At 33.4% G+C, this 22,565-nt stretch overlaps 1 protein-coding gene across 1 annotated transcript in view; it reads right to left on the bottom strand.

Moving 5' to 3' along the window:
• Nucleotides 1-20,657, bottom strand: part of LOC133327135 (alpha-N-acetylglucosaminidase) — a 39,561-nt gene extending 18,904 nt beyond the window's left edge. The window contains exons 1-2 of the mRNA XM_061535738.1: nt 20,577-20,657; nt 19,439-19,836 (exon numbers count right to left, since the gene is read on the bottom strand). Coding sequence (XP_061391722.1) covers nt 19,439-19,836; nt 20,577-20,657 — 479 coding nt within the window. The remainder of the gene's footprint in view (nt 1-19,438; nt 19,837-20,576) is intronic.
• Between the last annotated feature and the right edge of the window lie 1,908 nt (nt 20,658-22,565).

Consider the following 22,565-nt stretch of genomic DNA (forward strand, 5'->3'; position numbering starts at 1 on the left):
TTAAGAAACAAATTTGATTCTCTATATATGATGAGCCATCCTACCAATTTAAAATTATATTCCCAGGTTACCACAGGCATATTATTAACGAACGACAATTCACTCAGAAATGGTATAAAAGCACCAGAATGTATTATGGGCAAAATTTAGGAAATATACCCCATTCATTTTCGAAATTACAAAGTTTTATTTTCCCAGAATGTTGTTGGCGATGTTACATCTGAAAATGACAAAGAAAATATTATAATAGACACCCATAAAAGGGCACATCGTAATGCCGAGGAAAATAAAATACAGATGTTAGAAAAATAATACTTCCCCGGAATGCTAGGCAAGACAAAAAGGATTGTGAAATAAATACGAAAGGCACCCTAACAACCCAAAACCTAATGAAACACCTATCCCCACCTATCCAGGACAAATCCTTCATTTGGATATCTTTTCAACGGACAAAAAATTAGTGCGACTACGTTTTAATTTACATATTGATTCTTGTGTTAATAAGGCTAAATCATTGCTGGGCTTTTTAAAACGGTGGTCAAAAGGGTTTGATGATCCTAACGTGACCAAACGGTTCTTTGTCACTCTAGTTAGACCTACTTTGGAATATGGTTGTGTACTTTGGAGCCCGTTCTATAAATGTTATTCCGATAAAATAGAATCTGTTCAAGTACAATTTCTCCTATTAGCTCTTAGGTGTTTACCATGGAATGTTAACTTAGCACTCCCCCCCTATGAAAATAGATTAAAACTCATAGATCTTCCAACACTCGAGAGAAGACGTTTAATGCTTAGAGCTATATTCATTACAAAGCTGTTAAGGGCCAAATAGACTCAAGTTATTTGGTTGGTGAAATAAAAATAAATGTACCATCGCGTAATACACGGAACTATATTCCACTTAAACTTACGTTAAAAATCTAATTATGAATTAAGCAATCCATTTCGTTCGATTTGTGATGTCTATAATAAACTGTATAATCATATTCCTTTCGATGAAACTATAGAAATAATAAAAAATATATTTTACATATGTAGATTGTTACTATTTGTTTATTTTTCGTTATTGTACAAAATGCTTGTTTATAACTGTTGTTTGTCTTTAGAAAGTGTATTTTAGTATTACCGGCTGAATTTATTGTAACCGGTAGTTCCCTACCCTTACAACTCTCCATAGTCCGGACTATGCTGACTATAATGAAGATTACGAAAAAATTGTCAACCAAAACGATGTAGAAGATTATCATAATCCATGCGATTATAGGAATAGGATAGAGGAACATGATAAATCGGAGAGTTATTCCTTACAAGAACTCAATGACGATATGAATTTTTTTGGTTAAATAGTTCCTAGTTGCCATATTTCAATATAAAAACGAGGGACGGAAAAGAACTCAAAATTTGAATAGACACTGGTAGTAATAAGAACTATATAAAATCAGAGCACGTACAAGATCCAAACCGAATCTGGAAATTTTTTCTTCCAATGCAATATCGGGCAATGTTTTAGTCATTCACCATATCCTAGTTGAAGTATTCGGTAAAGAAATTGGAGCAATACAATTTTACATATTGCCAGGCTTACGTACATTTGCCGCTATTGTGGGAAATGACACACTTGTGGAATTATCTGCTGTGATTTACTCATCTAAAAATTACTTTACAATTCACAATCAAGTAAAAATACCCATATACCAATATTTGATTCAAAATGTTAATAACATAGAAATGAGAATGGGACAAATGACTCCAAATCAAAAGGTACAACTTTCACGGATGGTTGATACTTTTAGGAACCATTTTGCTGACCCAGACGAGCGTTTGACTTATACCACTCGAACCGACATACTCCAGAAATTAGCCATATCCAACAGCACTGAAAGGTATAGTAGGATGGAATAATAACACCTTCTCGTTCACCCTATAATTCGCCTATTTGGGTAGTTCCAAAAAAGGAAGATGCATCAGGGCAAAAAAAAAAAAATATCGTGTGGTGGTAGACTTTAGGAAGTTTAACTCAATATCAAGTTTTGTCAAAGCTTGGGGGACATAAGTTCTTTTCAGTTATTGACCCTTAAGAGAGGAAGATATCGAGAAAACCGCGTTCTGTCAATAACGGCAAATATGAATTTACAAGGTTGCCATTCGGATTAAAGAATGCGCCCTCCATATTCCAACGGGCACTCGACGATATATTGAGGGATTATATTGGTAAGATCTGCTATGTCTACATCGACGACGTGATTATTTTTAGCGAAGACGAACAGGCGCATTTAAAAAATTTGGAAGAAATCTTTTGGATCATTTTTAGGACTATGTAATTACTATCGACGATTCGTACATGGATTTGCAGATATCGCAAAACCTCTCACATCTATGTTTTGAGGACCTTATGGTAACATACCTAGGGCGGAATCAAGCAAAATAAAAATTGTTCTGGGAGAGAATGAGAAAAAAGCGATAGACAATCTTAAAAATGTCTTGGTATCTAGAGATGTAATGCTATATCACCCCGACTATAAGAAAGAGTTTCATTTGAATACAGACGCTTCCAACAGTGCATTAGGCGCAGTTCTTAGCCAAGAAGATAGACCAATAACATTTATATCCAGAGTACTTTCAGTAACTGAAAAAAGCTATGCTACCAATGAAAGGGAAATGTTGGCAATAATATGGGCTTTAGATACTTTGAGGAATTACAAATATGGAACAGATAAAATAAGTAATTTTTACCGATCACCAACCCCTCACCTATGCATTTAGTAAAAAAAATAACAACCCCAAGATGAAAAGACGCTCTTCTAGGACAAAAACGTCCAATATCAATTCTCTTACAGGAACTGTTCACAGTCACGAAAGATCCGCAGAAAATTTAATTCATAGTACAGAAATTCCAATAAACGTATTTAAGAAACAAATTTGATTCTCTATATATGATGAGCCATCCTACCAATTTAAAATTATATTCCCAGGTTACCACAGGCATATTATTAACGAACGACAATTCACTCAGAAATGGTATAAAAGCACCAGAATGTATTATGGGCAAAATTTAGGAAATATACCCCATTCATTTTCGAAATTACAATGTTTTATTTTCCCAGAATGTTGTTGGCGATGTTACATCTGAAACTGACAAAGAAAATATTATAATAGACACCCATAAAAGGGCACATCGTAATGCCGAGGAAAATAAAATACAGATGTTAGAAAAATAATACTTCCCCGGAATGCTAGGCAAGACAAAAAGGATTGTGAAATAAATACGAAAGGCACCCTAACAACCCAAAACTTAATGAAACACCTATCCCCACCTATCCAGGACAAATCCTTCATTTGGATATCTTTTCAACGGACAAAAAATTAGTGCGACTACGTTTTAATTTACATATTGATTCTTGTGTTAATAAGGCTAAATCATTGCTGGGCTTTTTAAAACGGTGGTCAAAAGGGTTTGATGATCCTAACGTGACCAAACGGTTCTTTGTCACTCTAGTTAGACCTACTTTGGAATATGGTTGTGTACTTTGGAGCCCGTTCTATAAATGTTATTCCGACAAAATAGAATCTGTTCAAGTACAATTTCTCCTATTTGCTCTTAGGTGTTTACCATGGAATGTTAACTTAGCACTCCCCCCTATGAAAATAGATTAAAACTCATAGATCTTCCAACACTCGAGAGAAGACGTTTAATGCTTAGAGCTATATTCATTACAAAGCTGTTAAGGGCCAAATAGACTCAAGTTATTTGGTTGGTGAAATAAAAATAAATGTACCATCGCGTAATACACGGAACTATATTCCACTTAAACTTACGTTAAAAAACCTAATTATGAATTAAGCAATCCATTTCGTTCGATTTGTGATGTCTATAATAAACTGTATAATCATATTCCTTTCGATGAAACTATAGAAATAATAAAAAATATATTTTACATATGTAGATTGTTACTATTTGTTTATTTTTCGTTATTGTACAAAATGCTTGTTTATAACTGTTGTTTGTCTTTAGAAAGTGTATTTTAGTATTACCGGCTGAATTTATTGTAACCGGTAGTTCCCTACCCTTACAACTCTCCATAGTCCGGACTATGCTGACTATAATGAAGATTACGAAAAAATTGTCAACCAAAACGATGTAGAAGATTATCATAATCCATGCGATTATAGGAATAGGATAGAGGAACATGATAAATCGGAGAGTTATTCCTTACAAGAACTCAATGACGATATGAATTTTTTTGGTTAAATAGTTCCTAGTTGCCATATTTCAATATAAAAACGAGGGACGGAAAAGAACTCAAAATTTGAATAGACACTGGTAGTAATAAGAACTATATTAAATCAGAGCACGTACAAGATCCAAACCGAATCTGGAAATTTTTTCTTCCAATGCAATATCGGGCAATGTTTTAGTCATTCACCATATCCTAGTTGAAGTATTCGGTAAAGAAATTGGAGCAATACAATTTTACATATTGCCAGGCTTACGTACATTTGCCGCTATTTTGGGAAATGACACACTTGTGGAATTATCTGCTGTGATTTACTCATCTAAAAATTACTTTACAATTCACAATCAAGTAAAAATACCCATATACCAATATTTGATTCAAAATGTTAATAACATAGAAATGAGAATGGGACAAATGACTCCAAATCAAAAGGTACAACTTTCACGGATGGTTGATACTTTTAGGAACCATTTTGCTGACCCAGACGAGCGTTTGACTTATACCACTCGAACCGATATACTCCAGAAATTAGCCATATCCAACAGCACTGAAAGGTATAGTAGGATGGAATAATAACACCTTCTCGTTCACCCTATAATTCGCCTATTTGGGTAGTTCCAAAAAAGGAAGATGCATCAGGGCAAAAAAAAAATATGGTGTGGTGGTAGACTTTAGGAAGTTTAACTCAATATCAAGTTTTGTCAAAGCTTGGGGGAAATAAGTTCTTTTCAGTTATTGACCCTTAAGAGAGGAAGATATCGAGAAAACCGCGTTCTGTCAATAACGGCAAATATGAATTTACAAGGTTGCCATTCGGATTAAAGAATGCGCCCTCCATATTCCAACGGGCACTCGACGATATATTGAGGGATTATATTGGTAAGATCTGCTATGTCTACATCGACGACGTGATTATTTTTAGCGAAGACGAACAGGCGCATTTAAAAAATTTGGAAGAAATCTTTTGGATCATTTTTAGGGCTATGTAATTACTATCGACGATTCGTACATGGATTTGCAGATATCGCAAAACCTCTCACATCTATGTTTTGAGGACCTTATTGTAACATACCTAGGGCGGAATCAAGCAAAATAAAAATTGTTCTGGGAGAGAATGAGAAAAAAGCGATAGACAATCTTAAAAATGTCTTGGTATCTAGAGATGTAATGCTATATTACCCCGACTATAAGAAAGAGTTTCATTTGAATACAGACACTTCCAACAGTGCATTAGGTGCAGTTCTTAGCCAAGAAGATAGACCAATAACATTTATATCCAGAGTACTTTCAGTAACTGAAAAAAGCTATGCTACCAATGAAAGGGAAATGTTGGCAATAATATGGGCTTTAGATACTTTGAGGAATTACAAATATGGAACAGCTAAATTAGTAATTTTTACCGATCACCAACCCCTCACCTATGCATTTAGTAAAAAAAATAACAACCCCAAGATGAAAAGACGCTCTTCTAGGACAAAAACGTCCAATATCAATTCTCTTACAGGAACTGTTCACAGTCACGAAAGATCCGCAGAAAATTTAATACATAGTACAGAAATTCCAATAAACGTATTTAAGAAACAAATTTGATTCTCTATATATGATGAGCCATCCTACCAATTTAAAATTATATTCCCAGGTTACCACAGGCATATTATTAACGAACGACAATTCACTCAGAAATGGTATAAAAGCACCAGAATGTATTATGGGCAAAATTTAGGAAATATACCCCATTCATTTTCGAAATTACAAAGTTTTATTTTCCCAGAATGTTGTTGGCGATGTTACATCTGAAACTGACAAAGAAAATATTATAATAGACACCCATAAAAGGGCACATCGTAATGCCGAGGAAAATAAAATACAGATGTTAGAAAAATAATACTTCCCCGGAATGCTAGGCAAGACAAAAAGGATTGTGAAATAAATACGAAAGGCACCCTAACAACCCAAAACTTAATGAAACATTTATCCCCACCTATCCACGACAAATCCTTCATTTGGATATCTTTTCAACGGACAAAAAATTAGTGCTAACATCCATAGACAAATTTTCAAAATATGCTCAAGCCCGTATACTTAAAGGAAAATCTACGGAAGATGTAAGGAGACCTCTTAGAGATCTCTTATTCTTTTATGGGGTACCAAAAACGGTGGTAATAGACAATGAAAGAACGTTGAATTTTTCATCAATAATGTTTATGATGAAAGATAAATTAGGGACTGACGTATTTACTTGCCCACCTTACAGCAGCGAAGTTAATGGACAAATTGAAAGGTTCCACTCAACACTGGCCGAACAATTGAGATGCATTAAGTCTGAAGGAGTATGCCGTGATTTTGAAGAACTTTTAGAAAAGGCCGTTAACGAATAGAACCACTCCATTCATTCAACGATAGGAAAAAACGGTTGATTTTTTTTCGGACGAACTGTAGATTTTTCACCCGGTAGTTACGACCGTACAAGACTCTCAAACGATGACAAACTGCAGAAAAAAACAGGCACATGACATAAGATATCACAACAAAAATAGAACCGATGTTAAGGAATATTTACCAGGCCAAAACATCTACGTTAAGATAAATAAGCGGCTAGGGACAAAATTGTCAGAAAGGCATAAAGAAGAAATAGTAAAGGAAAATAGAAATTCAACCAAGAGTGGACGAGTAGTCCACAAAAACCACATAAAAATTAACTAAATGCACTTAATATATTGCAGAGTACCACTACATTAACTAAATTATGCAGAGCAGATTCCCAAATATTGGACTATTCCAATTCTAAATTAATGACAATATATGCAGGACTAGCAAAAATTGAAACCGGATCATTTAAAATTATTCATAACATCGATTTGCAGAATTATGAAAATATAATACGTACATTTGAAGAAGAAATTTTTATAAACACCAGCCATCATCCCTTAACCACATACATATCCTTCACCTTATCCAAAATAAAATCCCATATTGCTAGAATTAAACCTAGTATAAGATCCAAAAGGTCGCTAGATTTTCTCGGTACAGCATGGAAATGGTTGGCTGGTAGCCCAGACCGCCACGATTTTGAAATAATTTCAAAGAAAATTGAACCCTTTCAGTGTCAAAAAAAATTTTTGTCGGAATATAAAGGCACAGAGTTTAGAAAAAAATAATTTTTATTTTAACCCTCGGACAGTTTTGTCTGTCTTTCAGCAAAAACAAAAACATCAATTGTAACGGTACATGGGATAACCGAAAAATCACAAAGAAAGAGACATTTAGAGATAAGTTAGTTAAGTTAATTAGTTACAAATTTGATTTTATAATAAACAAGCGGTGTAAAAACCGCTCCGGTCTTTAAAAAAAATTATTACATAATTGTTTAATTTATACATAATATTTTATTTCAACATATTAAACTAAAAGGTGTATGGATTTTGAATCATATATTCAAATAAAACATTTTTTTCTATAAATGGTATCAGATTAAAATGGGGCTTGATTATATCGCTATTTGTGGCATGTTTAGAAATTTCCTCAGAAAAGTTAATTCTATGGGAAATTTTAGCAAGTATTGATAATGCTTTGTTGAGTTCACAAAGAGTCATGGATTTTTAGTTTTACATTTTTAAACTCTCCAATTTTCGTATATTATATCGAGCAAGTTTCACTCTTTACTCGAATTCGAGCGAGCATTTCGGAGCTCTGCTCACAGCTGATCTGTACAAAAGTAACAAAATGCAGATATACACACAAACACATATTCAAAGATAACATTTATAAATTTATTTCATCATAGATTTTGTTTTATGATTTAATATTCTGCAATTTGGAGCATACATTTTAGTTAATATTACACTTGTAATATAAATCATTATTGTTTTTCAATTTTATATTTATTAATCTAGATAGCGTTTAGTTAGGGTGATGATTTTCTGAAGTGATAGTTTTTCAGTTTTTTCATTTGTAATTGTTGTAAATTCACAAATCAATTTCAATCATATTTATTTGAAATCGTTATCCAATGTTTTGATTTTTTCATACCTATATTTTAGTGTTTGGTTTTCTAGGCTTTAAAATTATCCGAAACTATAGTAAGCCAGGTAAGACTATAGTTTCGGATCTCCCCTCTGATCCTCATCAGTTCCATGAATTTCCTTAGCAAAGTGACGACACTTATGTAACAGGCATAGGTGATGAGCCATATTTCATCATTAAAAATCGCCAGCTACGAGTTTTAAATTTATTTATACATGCGGGCAATGTCATACCTTTCCCATTAATAAATAGTTGTTTTTATAAAAACAAACAAAGTGAGATTTAGTCTGAATAACTAAAATGTTATATTTTTGTTCAGATGTAAAATATACTGTTAATCTCTCGGCTGTCAAAAAAGCACGAGTCAACATCTTTGTTAGCCAAAAAAATTGTCATTGCAAAAATAATATGCATAAAACATATGTTTTACTTTATTGCAATTATATACTTTTATTTTCATACTTAAGATCATGGACTACCTAAGTATAGCATAATAAGAATGCAATGATCTTGCATTATGAGTGTTTGGTTGGTTTGCTATTACTAGACCTCGGATTTTGCATATTTTTTAATAATGAAGATATCGAAATTCTGATTGGACACAAATTCATTTCAAAGGATTTAAAATTATTTGATGGGTTCATATTAGGTTCATATTATTACCACAAAAACCATCTGGACACTCCGCAACAACAGAACCTGGCATAACTCAGCCTTTTCCTTTTCGCATGGCGAATTATATGCAGACGCGTGAACGTATTTTCAACTAGGAATTAATGGTAAGCCTTTTTGGCAGTATTCTATAGGGGAGCCACAGTGACATACTTGGGGAAAAATTCTATTTCTTTGATTGAAAAACTAAATTTTAAAATTACTCCTGTATACAAGTATAGTGTAGGCACTACTAATGAACAGAATGTCTTTTGTGCTAGAAAAATTAGTTAGACCTTACATTCGATGAAAAGACGAAGACCGTGGATGTATATGTTATTCCCGGTCTCGAAAACTCAATGTACAGGCGTCAATTTCTGAAAGCATTTAATATTGCTCCGAAGCTCATTAGCAGTTTCGAGATCAATCCGAAAGTTGAAGATTCTGATTTGCATTTACTAAGTTTTTCGTGATTTTGACAAAAATGATATAAAAAACCTCATTTAGAGGATCACGTCATCGATACAGGTGATGCGGTTCCGCTTAAACAATCCTTATTATAATTAACCATGTGGAACTGCGTTTTAAGTTCCGGTATACTACATTATAAATTCACTGTCATGCCGTTCGGGATTTGTAGTACAACTCCACAATTATGTCGGTTGATGTACAGAATGAAGTTTGTGTCTGCGGAACAAGGCTTTCGTATACCTTGATGACCTTTTGGTTTGTTTCGCCAGATTTGGATACTTATGTCGATATGTTGCGCAAGGTAGGAGAGATGTTGTCCAGAGCAAACCTGACCATTAACTTGATGAAATCAAAGTTTTGTTGTCGAGGTGCGGTATCTAGCATACATTGTTGCATACTCGGATACAGGATCATGATCTAGGAAATACTAAACTCATATCGACACACATTCACAATTGTGTACATTTTTTAGGTTTTTTTGTTTGAGGTGCAACAAGCGTTGCACTTTAACACTTATCGATAAAAACACCCCCACCGTTGCACTATAGGTCGAACCATTTTACTGGTCAAAGTCGAATTTCCACATTGTCTTATCACTTCTTTTGTGTTAGAATCTAGTAAGGAACACTTGAAAACAAATAAAAATGTAAAGATTATAAGTGGAAATAAAATAAAAGTATAACTATAAGTAAAGAATTATTAAGAAAGTATTCGATATTTTGTTATCATAAAATGTATCTATACGTATGGGTATGTGTAAAAATAGTATTAAACAAGCGTAACTTTAGACTGATCACAGAAAGTTTAAAACGTTGACGTTATGGAAGCATTAAATCTTTTGGCAACGTTTGGCAATTAAAATAAAAATTGATATTTGTTTATTGAACCGCCCTTATTCTGAATAAACTAATTTGGTTTTGCGGATTTGCGCGTTTCTTTCAATTATAAACATTTTTGTATGTTAGACCATTTACCGAAATAATGATTAATTTGAATCTGAAATAACTGGAGTAGACGTAAATCTTATATTCTGCCTCAAAAGTTATTTCCATTAGATTTAAACCTATTTCGAAATTATCATTATTAAAATAAGGTGCTAATTCTTTCGACGCAGATAATGGAACATTTTGTACTTCCATTAGAAGTTCTTGGAGAAGATGCTGTTGAAGCTAAGCATAAATTGCATAAGGCCGACATGTTACATCACGCTCGTAAGATCACCCGAATGAATAACGTCTTAGATATATTTACTAGAACCTTGGATACATCAGACGATTCAATATCATCGATGAGCTTAAGCAAGCGCATGCAGCAGCGAAAAAGTTAAGAGCTTCCACGGAATTGAAATGTTAGAATGTCAAAATCCTATTGATGAATTGGAATCTCGAACACAGTCGAATTTAAATCAAACTATTGAAGATGAAGACAGATCACACGATGAGTTCAATGAAGATGAACTACAAACGTATATAAATACCCTTAATGACATAGATTAAATATTTTGATGTCTCATTCAGCATCTAAAGTGTGCCGCCTGATGCATTTTAATAAGAAAAACACGTAAAATGGATAAATATCACGCAACGTGCATATGATTTTGATGCGCATCCGATTTCAATAATCTCAAATGAAAATACACAAAAGTACACCTATTTTAAAAGAATTGATTACGAACTGCCAATGCGCCTCGCAAACAATTTTGGATAAAATACGCATATTATTCGCGTATCGATGTATTTTTGACCTATTTTCACACAGATTCGCGAATATAATAAGACAAGCATGAATGTATGTAAAATCAATTCGACGGAAATCGCGATTATATACGCGAATATTGCAATATTCCTACATTCAGCCCGGATATAGGGGCTGGGATCATTAGATTCGGCACGTTAAACAACTAAAATCACGCTGTGTTCTACGGCATTTGATGGACCTTTTCTAGACTCAGAAAAATAGGGCTTTTTATAAAAAATTACGCACCAAATTTTTGTCTTTGGAATACAATTGCAAAGAAGCTACGGTTGGCACATTCATGAGATATACACTAAACGTAGCAAAACCACGAGTTTGACAATCCTATAATGATTTTAGCCCATTAACCAGATAATGAAGGGCGTCTTAATTATAAGAAAAATTCAAAAAACACCGAAAATCCGGCTCCAAAATGTTAGCATCCGTTATGGTTTGATACAGTGATTATATCGAAAAAACATACTTTAGAACATGTGCGTTGTGTAGTTTAGCCACAAATCAGGAAAGAACACAAAATACTTGTTGGCTTCAACACATTTTCACCAATTTTTTTACATTACTACCATCACAGCTTCCACGCAACTTATTGCGTATTACCGATATTTAAAGGTTTTGAAAGGAAAACTTCATTATGTAGAAATTCTTTTAATTCCACTCTTGTCGAGTATACTTTTTTTGTTATTATTATTTTTTTGATACCGTTGTTCCATTTGATGTTGTTTGTGTTCTTTGTTTGTTTTGTGATGTTTGGTTTGTAACTTGTCACATGTGTATTGATGTATATGATCTTTCTCCCCACATCACACAAAAGATCAACAACATTAACAGTTTGCTACTACGCACAAACAACCAAAAAATCAAATTTAATTGTCCATTCGATTTCACTCTTAGAGTGAACTCTTTTTCTCTTATTCTTCTATAAGGAGTACTCGCGAGCACTCCCAAACAAAATAAAAGAGTGAAGAGTATACTCCTTAAAAAACTCGTACTCTTCTCGTACTCCCACTCGGGAGTATTTTTCACTCGCGAGTAAAATCGAGCAAATCGGAGCTCTGCCTAGCATTACTAAACACCCTAGGAGTACTAGCAACGTCTGTGGAAAATGTCAGAAGTCTATCTTAAATATTGCGATCTCCATCATGATTTCAACAGACGGGCGGACATGCATAAAACCACATAAAATTTTATTCTGATCAAGAATATATATACATAATGGGGTTTCCGTTGAATATTTCGAGGTGTTGGCAAACGGAATGGCAAATTTAAAAAACATTCTACATTCAGGATATAAAAAAAATAAAAATCTCAACATTCTCTTAAATTGGGATCTGTCTTGTTAACATCATAGCTTCTATTGTCCCTTTATATCATGTATCTATGTACTTCCGAAAAATATTGTAAACAAATGATATTTTTTCTTCCTAAACACAGACAAACAATTGTTTTGTAAATGCAGAAACTCTCGTCACACAGACAAACAATTGTTTTGAAACAAAAACATGTTTTGTAAATACAGAAACTCTAGCCTATCAGGAGTAGATATTAATTCAAATAAAATTTTTTAAATGCAAATTAAGGCTGTCATCTGTCTACGGTATTAGAAAACTTGCTTATACTTTTTTAAAATGTTCGCCATAAGAAAATGAATTACGCACAATAAATTGAAAAAGGCGAAATCATCTTTGAACGCAATTTCAACTAAAAAGAAACCTGTGGGCTTTAACTTGATTTACTTTAGTTACGTGTATTGATTTTACACCTTAGTGTTTTTTGTGCAATCTACATTAAAATATTTATCAAGGCTCAGACAATCAAAAATAAACATATTTATTTTTTTTAATATTTAATTAGGTAATCATTAGTGTAATGGCAACTTTCCTCACACAAAACAAATATGGGTTAAGCGTTATGATTTACGTAGTCTTATCTTCATTGGGATCCTCCTATAATATGTTTGTGTTCTTTCCAGTACCATTTTTGCTCAAACGAATTTTGTGGGTTGTAAAACAGACGTGTTGCACTATAATAGCCTTGCAGTTTTATCAACCGATTTATAGCAAACTTTATATATATATATATTGTCGGAGATATGTCATATATCTTTATTCAAACCGAATGAGTTTTTTGTGTCTTCGTTTTGTTAGCCCCTCTTTCATAATCTGTTGGAATTTCTCGGTAATTATCAAAAAATTGAAATTTGTCGCACAGTGTATTTATAAGAAAAAATTGGTAAAGAATAATACCTGGTTGCAACAATATGCGAGGTAGCGCCCGGAAGTCACAACATCTATCCAGCGGGTCGCAGATTAATTACCATTGGTTGATTCGGACCTTGAATTTGAGGGCGACTCCTCCGAATGAGGTGTGGCACCCGGAGCTGCAAATGGACCCGAATTCGGTTCGCGAATTTGCTATTAGGAGAATATGTGCAGGGACCGGAGCCACAGATTAACCCACAGATATGGATTCGGACTCGGTTTGCATGGGTATAACCGCGAGGGCCGCAGATGAATCCATAAGCAATGGACTCGGACCCAGACGCGACCTAATTTCCATGAAGTCGGAAATCATGATGAACACTACGAGGTCGTCTATAGTAATTTCGTGTTCTGAAAATTTCCACTTATATCTCATGTGTAAGGGTTTTAAATATTCTTATTTCCACCTGAAACTAAAATGGTGGCCCAAGGCCTGAACTTTCCTAAACTGATTAACTGAACTTAACTTTCTCCGTGATGAGAGGTTCAGGTGTAAAGGCCGACATTGGACATAACACGCTTTAATTCTAGCAAAAACGGTCGATAATTTTTTATACGTGAATTTCGAGCTTGCTTTCGAAAATGCATTTTAATGCTCTTGACTCCACCTTGCCATAACTCTCCCATGTGAGGGGCACCAGAAGGAATAAAATGCCACGTAAGGCAATGATATCACAACGAAGGGGTTACTGAATCGACACTTTCTCGTAGGAAAAAAGAAATTAGCAGTCGATAAATATGACACAGCTTCCAAATGGATTGTTTTTGTAGAGAAACAAACATACGAAGCCTTTTGTAATACGACAAGACCGGTCTATATCATTAAAATGTATATTCTACCAAACGTAGAGCAAACGTACTGCGATAGGGAACAGTTATAGGATTTCGATATCAGCGAGAATATCGATGTATCTTTACCTAGCCAACTAGGTCCGTGCCACCATAGCACTGTAGGTCAAATTACCACTTTTTCTGTGCAAAATTCATAGCGGCAAAACTCATTCGTCATGAAATTGGGTCAAGGCGGTTCAGATTTAGATATAGCTCCCATCATATATATGTTCTATCCGATTTCACGTCTAAGTAGCTCCAAACCCATAAAATAAATCCGATCATCGTAAAATGTATGCGATTTATAGGCTTGTAAGTTCCATCCGATTTCACGTTTAAACCACGCCAAAATTACAATATACACCCGATCATAACGAAAATCAAAAATGCCTCTGCCAAGTATGATTCAAATCAGATCTAATTTAGATATATATCTCATATATGCTCTATATTTATATATATATATATATCGTAAATTTATTATTTTGTGGTTTGTGCTCTATTACAAATAATGAAATTAAACCATTAGAATTCAAATAATAACTTGTTTTATTATCTCTATCTCTATATCTCTATATATATATATATATAAAAATTAGGTGTATGTTCGTGATCGCTAAACTCAAAAACTACTGCACCGATTTTTACCAAATTTTATGTACAGGCTCTATTGGGCGTGATGAGTGTTTCTATGTTGTTTGAAGTTCATCCGAAAGATGGCGCAACATTTAGTTTTTTTGCACCGTAACTCAAGAACCACTGCACCGATTTTGACCAAACTTTATGTATATGCTCTATGGGGCGTGAGGAGTGTTTCTGTTTAATTTTAAGTTCGTCCGACAGATTACGCTCTATATAGATTCTTTTCGTTTTGCCCGATTAGAGATTGGGTGTTTAATCGGCGTTAAGTATTCCGACACCAATTCGTGCATAACCTGTTTGTTGAATAGAGCGTGGGGTCAAACGAAAAAAAACTTATCAAATTGAAGTAAAATTAATTTAAATCTACTTATAAAAATTATGTAAAAAACTTAAAGTAACTCATCAATTTGAGAACGGAGGGACCGATTTGACTAAAAATGTCTTTCAGTTATCTTTAATTGAAGTGGAAAGGAATTTATGAAAGAAATTTTTGAGAATAATACGCGAAAATCTTGAAAACACACGGCTTGACCGATTTTCTTACAATTATGTGCGTCATATACTATAAAGTGTTACTAAAACGACAATTTACAGAAAAGTACTAAAAATTTCTTTCAGTTATCTGCTCTAGGTGTCTAACTTATATGATCAAATATATTTTCATTGAGAACGACTGCCCCAATTTGACTCACAGTTTTTTTAATCGAAGAAAATTTTGAATGTTGTGTTATTTACACCTTTTATAATTCAAGAACGCCTGCACCAATTTTGATGATTTCATTGCGATCAAAATAGGAATAGTACGCCATCCATACTAAATTATCTCTTGTGGTAAGAGTAGTTAGATAAAAACTTGACATGAGTAGTTAGATCAAAACTTGACCTTTCATGAATTCGTTAATTTTTACCAAACCTAAATTGATGCAATTCTGATACGGCAAAACAACGTTTGCCGGGTATTATATTGCTATACCTAGTATTATATACAATGTAATTATTAATAGCTTAAATCTAATTATTTTGCAAATTTAAATCAAAAACTTCATCCATTTCATCAATTTCGTCTTGATTGCTAAGATCAAAATTGTCCATAAGCTCGCTGCAACATAACAATTCAAGGGCTTCAAGAGGAAGTGTGGATGGTTTTCGCATTTGTATGCGTCTATTTAAAAATGCTAAGGAAATGGATGAAAAGTATCGATAGCGCTATTCAATATGCCTAATAGCTTATTCATGATTTTTTTCTTTGAAAACTTTCATCTTTCTGTGACATTTTTCCCAATTTTGTACTAATTTTAAGCAAAATAAATGTACTATTTCCTTTAAAAATTTCTCTCTTTCATCGGAAAATGTTTGTCAACATGAATTTTGTTCACTACATGCTTGAAAACAGCACCACATTTTTTCTTTTTGTTACCTTCTTTTCGCCATATTTCAAAAAGGTCGATTTTTTATACGGAGGAACTTGAAATAAATTTAAATTAACTCATTACTTATCACTTAATTTATGTGCAAAATTTCAATGAGGTCATATTGGGTCATTTTTTTAGTAGCTTACTGAAAGTCAATCTATCAAATTACTTTAACTCTTTAAAGTCTTCATAGGCTAAAAGGGTTATTTTCAAGTATAGTGTCGCAAACATAAAAATTTTTTGATTTAATATAAATATCCATACTTGTATCTATATTTTCCATTTTACACTAATTAATTATTGTAAACACAATCGAAATAATACACACTCAAATTTGACTAAGCACCATAGAAATATATGTATATTTTTAGAATAAATTGTATTGAGCGACTTGCACGGCCAGATGTGTAACGGTACTTTATATTTAGCACTAATAAATATCACGCGTCTCTATTTTAGAGTGTTCTAAATACAAAAACAACAACAACTCGAGAAGAACGACACTTTGATTTTTTCTATTTTGCACAGAAAAAACGGTCATTTGGCCTATAGTGTATAGGCGTGAGGCAGACAATTCTGGAGATATTCCTCGACCATCTAAGTCGGCGGAATTTTCCTCAGATTTCACATAGTACCAATTATGATTGTCAATGTCTTTCCGACAAACACGATTTGCAACATATGTGGAATCTGTCAAACAATAAATTTTCATGAATTCAATATATATTTCCCGAATTATAGTTTTTAAAAGATGTAAAGCTAAAACTGCTTCACAAAGCTCTGTTACATCTATAGTGGTGGCAAATAACTTAATTGGGGCTCCAGGGACAGGACCCATAACATGCCAAATACAGAAGTTTGAGCAAGTAAAGCTCCAGATAAAATCGGACGACACCCACCGAACTGAATTTGGGGATAGAGATCAGCTCCTAGTAGCAGATCGACCGGACGAGAATTCAAAAAATTAACATCTGCCAATCGAAGATCCGGAATTTGTGAAGACAGAATTGACTACAAACGACGGTAAATTTCCTGAAATACATAACATATCTTTCTAATCCCAAGGAAAGATTGAAGGACGGTTCTGAAATAAACGAAGACTCAGAATACATTCGATTTTTCCGAAGGTCGCTTAACAACATTATTTACCAATAAACAAAGTAAATCAATTTATTCTTTGGCATTTTGTGCAACTATTTTGAAGAAATAAAATCCAAACGATGTGGAGGATATAAGTTTCGAGGGACGAAAAACGGCGGATGAAGCTGACAACGATTTTGAAGAGCTTGACGAAGCCCCTGGAGCTTCAACCGAATTATTTGGTCTTGTAGACTCGCGATGTAATAAGGTGTCATATCGTTGACCACATTTCCAATAACTTATTTTACTAAACAATTTACTAGTTTATGTCCCTTTACTAAAGAATTTAGACAACGATTTTGTCGCTTTAGCAATGCAAATGAATTTGCGGAGGGTAATTCTTTAAATTTGCGTCACAATTTTTTATTTGATGGAGAGCACAATATTTTTGAATTGGGCTTACTACCTGTATTCAGATTTCGATTTATCCAAAATAATGAATGTGTTTCTGTAACTTTCCAAACACACGAGCGTGTTTATGCTTTGCGAAAGAAAGCTGTCTAAATTTTTCACGAAGAAAGAACCGATTTTTTCACACTTTCTTCCCATAATTCCAGAGTAAGTTTCGGCAAACGTTGTTGAAAAACGAATACATAGGATCCCATTGATCCGTTGTAAGTCAACATTGACGATATGCAACTGTTGATTCCGTATCGAATCTCTTTTAAACCAGTGATTGTTTCTTTATCGAAAATCGGAATATTAAATACAATATTGCAGTTTTAGCTTTATACAGTAAAACATGGGTAGAAAAGTAGTTTCTCAACGCCAACAACAACGTTTGAAGAGAATTTCAAGGGAACGATATGTTAAATATGTTTACTTGTTTTATAAAAACCAAACAAACAGAAGAAAAGCAACGATTTTTGCGACAATAATATTTTCGATGTTTGTTTTATTATTATGCTGCCGAATGCAAGCATCCAATTAGAAGCCAACGATAGGCGGGAAACAAACGAAGCCGGGGTTATGCGATGTTACAAAACGACCTTAGAACAAAACAAAACCGAACCTTTGACAATTTGTGAAAGGTTGACTGTATAAATTTGGACTGTATAAATTTGTGATGCGAGTTTTCAATTGATGGATCAATCTGAATCTCGAATTGACCAAAGGTTTAGCTCAATTCGTCACTCGTTGAAATATGAAATATATAAGTAGTTATGGGGTGGCTTAGTGCAGTGGATAGTGTATCAGACTGCAAACCCGGTTTCAAATTCCAGCAGAGGAGAAAATATGCTTACATCCACTCCCGATGATTTGTGATATGGGAAGCATTAACCCTTTCAGTGTCAAAAAAAAATTTTGTCGGAATAAAAATCTAAAATATTGTTTTTAAACTCATATAAAGGCATAGAGTTTAGAAAAAAAAAGCAATTTTCATTTTAACCCTCGGACAATTTTGTCTGTTTTTTCGGCAAAAACAAAAACATCAATGTTAACGGTACATAGGATAACCGAAAAATCGCAAAGAAAGAGAGAATTTTTAAATGTCGAATATATTCGACAAAAACACTGAAAGGGTTAAACAAAAAGGAAGTAACCCAGAAACTAATCTGATTAACAACAAGGGGTGGTGCAGAAAAGGACCTAATGAGGACGCTAAACTGGGAGACAACATAATTTGGGGGAAGCATGTATAAAATTGATTCTGATGTACGGTGGTGAAACAGTGTCTAACACCATCGTGCAGAAGCTGCAGTTATTGTGTACAAGAATACCTCAGGATAATATGCAGATATATCGGGTTCTCCACCTTAAGATAAAATACCCATAGCATAATCAGAATGGCGCTTGAATAGAAATCCAAAGATCACGATATCGAGGTCGACCAAGAAACACCTGGCGCCGAACAATAGCACAAGAACTAAAACATGGGAAGGTGCAAAATGTTTTGTGGAAGCCCTGTGCTCCAAAGAGGAGCAACAGGAAAATATTTGTTTACAGATTGTTTAGTAAATATACAATATATTATATTAATCTGTAATGTGTAAATTTTATTCATTTTTAGTGCACTTACCATGGTAAAAAGGCCGGCCCTGAGAAATGTTTGTTGATCTCGTCTTCAGTCAGTCCCATTTCCATATACGTGTTATACCAAATGTCCTCTTGTATGGGTGCTATTGATAGACTTATGCCCATCATTACCATCCAGTCTATATGTTTTACCCATGTTGTCCAATTCCACCATACATAACTGTAGCCCCATGCACACACATTCTGATAATAAATATACGAACTTTCACATTTTGATGATATGTTGACATTTGGTTTAATTATGAGATTGTTCATTTTTATGGGTTCATTATACCAATATATACTTCTATTTTGCCAGTGTTTAAGGTAATAGTGAAATCCTTTAGCAGCCGATATGCCATCAAATGCTCGAATGTAGACTTTTTGATTCGTTGTTGTGATCTATAAAGATTTTATGGCAAACGGTGTTCAAAAAGGTTAAATATATTAAGCTTTATTTTTATGATAATAAGTCTGTCAGCGTACTCGATATTTTGTAGGAATTTGTATAAAATACATTTAAAAGTTGTCTCTAAAATAGTGTAAATTTTTTTATTACTGAGTATTTAAAGATTCTGCTGTTTTTTATAAGCAGAAACAGTGGATATAAATGTCAGCTAATATTTTTTTAACAAGTTTATAATGTTTTAATAAAAATTATTTTTACGTTTTGTAATTTTATTGTTTGCAGAATATCTTCCTTGCTCTCGCAAAAGAACTTACTGAGTAATTATTACTGGAAAAGTACGCAGACAAACCAAATGTTATATGCTGAAATTGTTATCAATAACCCATTAATTTTCGACAAATTTACTAAAATTTTTATTTTTTTTTATTGCAAAATACTTGGGCGCAATCCCAGTTTGTTGATAACGTAAGTACTTCGATTTGTTTTTTTTTAATATTCTTCCCAGAACAACAAAAACATTTCATACCCAAATGTCACTTGTATCTTTGGGTATGAAATGTTTTTGTTGTTCTGGGAAGAATATTAAAAAAAGAAAAAACTGGGGGAACTGATGATTATCAGTGACGAGATCTGAAACTATAGACTTCACCAGCGTTCGAAAATAAACATTATGGTTCCACAGTGTTCTGTACCGTACCCGGGTGGATAGGTGCACTAAAATAACTTACTGTACCGGTACACAAACACTAAAAATATTTTTAACGTTACTGTTCCGAAAATCGTAGTTTGCTGACTGCGTTACATTAAAAATCATGGTGTTCCACGGGTCGGAACACTAAAAATCTCAGTTTTCCACTTGCAGGAATACTTAAAATCGTGGTGTTCCACTGGTCGGTACACTAAAAGTCGAAGTGTTCCAATGGTCCATTTGACAAAATTATACAGCTATGGATACAATTTTCATTAATTTACACAACTAACATGTTTTCCCCCATAATATTGGGAGATCTCCTTGTAAAATGTTAGTATGAAAAATTTTTTGTTAAAGGGTAAAATGCAGAAATCACAAATAAAAAAAATAAACCTACATCCATCTATGATTCATACCTTTAGGAAATTTTAGCGAAAAATATTCATAATTTGGTGATTGTTACACAATCAACATAATTATTACCTGTTTTTTATGGAAAGAACATATTACGCGGATATGCGAAAAAAAAATTGTTATAAAATTTTGGGATAAATATTACAAAACCACATAAAAAATGGTTTCATATATCCATTATTTGAATATTCTTTCTTTTTATGATTTTTGTACAGGTAGACTTATGCAATACATTTTTCCGATCAGTGCAATCGATTATCAGGCAATGGAATTTTCAGTTACGAGTTGGCATCAGATTGAATTTTCACTAGACGACATTTTTTAGTTATAAAATATTTATTATGTTAAACTGTTGATGCTAATATAATATTACTAATTCTTTATAACATATAAACAAATACAAATTTAAAAAGTGTGTATCTTTTAAAAGTAGGCAATGTCGAACAAAATAATTCATTTTCAGATCCCAAACCATTTTTGTCAGAAAAGTGAAGTAAAAAATAAAAAAATAATAACAAGTTAATTATATTTCTGTAATAATTTTTATACTTATTACTTATATTAAAACTTTATTGAAAAACAATAAAAATATAAAACTAAATAAATAAAATATGGTAATAAATACATCTTTTTGTGTTCCGACCAGTGTTGCCGAAAGTGCCCAAAAGTGGACATAAAAAATGTAAAATTTAGGGCTTGGGCGGATTTTGGGCATTTTTTTCCGGCACAAATACATTTTTTCTATATTTGTTTACTGTACACAACCATGTAGTGAGGAATATTATAGTCCCAAGAGTTAGTAAAACAGCGAAATGTTGCTTCAAGACCACCGATATATTTCGACTAGCTGATACGATTTAGACATTCTTCTCCGCCCGTATGTCCACTATATTTTGTAGTTTTGGACCAATCGCCCTTTGTATGTGAATTCGGTTCTGCCCAAAGTCGACACCTATAGGTTCAAATGGACCTAAAACTTTTTCGAGTTTTGTTTTTTATGCCTTTGTCTGTTATTCTGGTCGCCCTAGGGATCAGAATTATGACCCGAACAAGACTAAATTTTACACGGGGAAGGGTATCTGCTCAGGAAATAGCATGGATGTTTTGATGAATATACTTTAATATTTGCCCTGTTACATTAACTGAGACTTTTGTGTAAAAAATGACAAAATGTACTCCAGAAAAATTTAGATCGCGGAAGGTTACAGTTTATATATGATTAGTGATTGATCTTTAAATTTATACAAAGAATATTGAAGTATATACTGGAATGTGGGAATTAATCTCCAACTTTTTTTCTCGTTATCAAATATCGCGCCAAACGTTACAAAATATTTTATGTTCCTGGTGGAACCTATAGTTTTCTGTATTAATCGGATAATATTTATTGTATAAAATGGACCAACATCTTTGTCTGATTCTAATTGCTCTATAGACCGTATGTATGATCCGAACACGATGTAATTTAACCGGGAAATGGATCTGGACAACGAATAAAATGACATTCTATGGTTGTTGCGGGAGAAAGATATTAGACTGTTGTTCTTGAAAGTCAATTCCATTCTGATTTTATTGTTTAAAATTATTCCTTAAGAACTACCTAAACTAATCTAACTT

This window comes from Musca vetustissima, unplaced genomic scaffold (assembly GCF_032173495.1).
Source record: "Musca vetustissima isolate MV318-11 ecotype Yass unplaced genomic scaffold, APGP_CSIRO_Mvet_v1 utg20448, whole genome shotgun sequence".
Lineage (NCBI taxonomy): Eukaryota > Metazoa > Arthropoda > Insecta > Diptera > Muscidae > Musca > Musca vetustissima.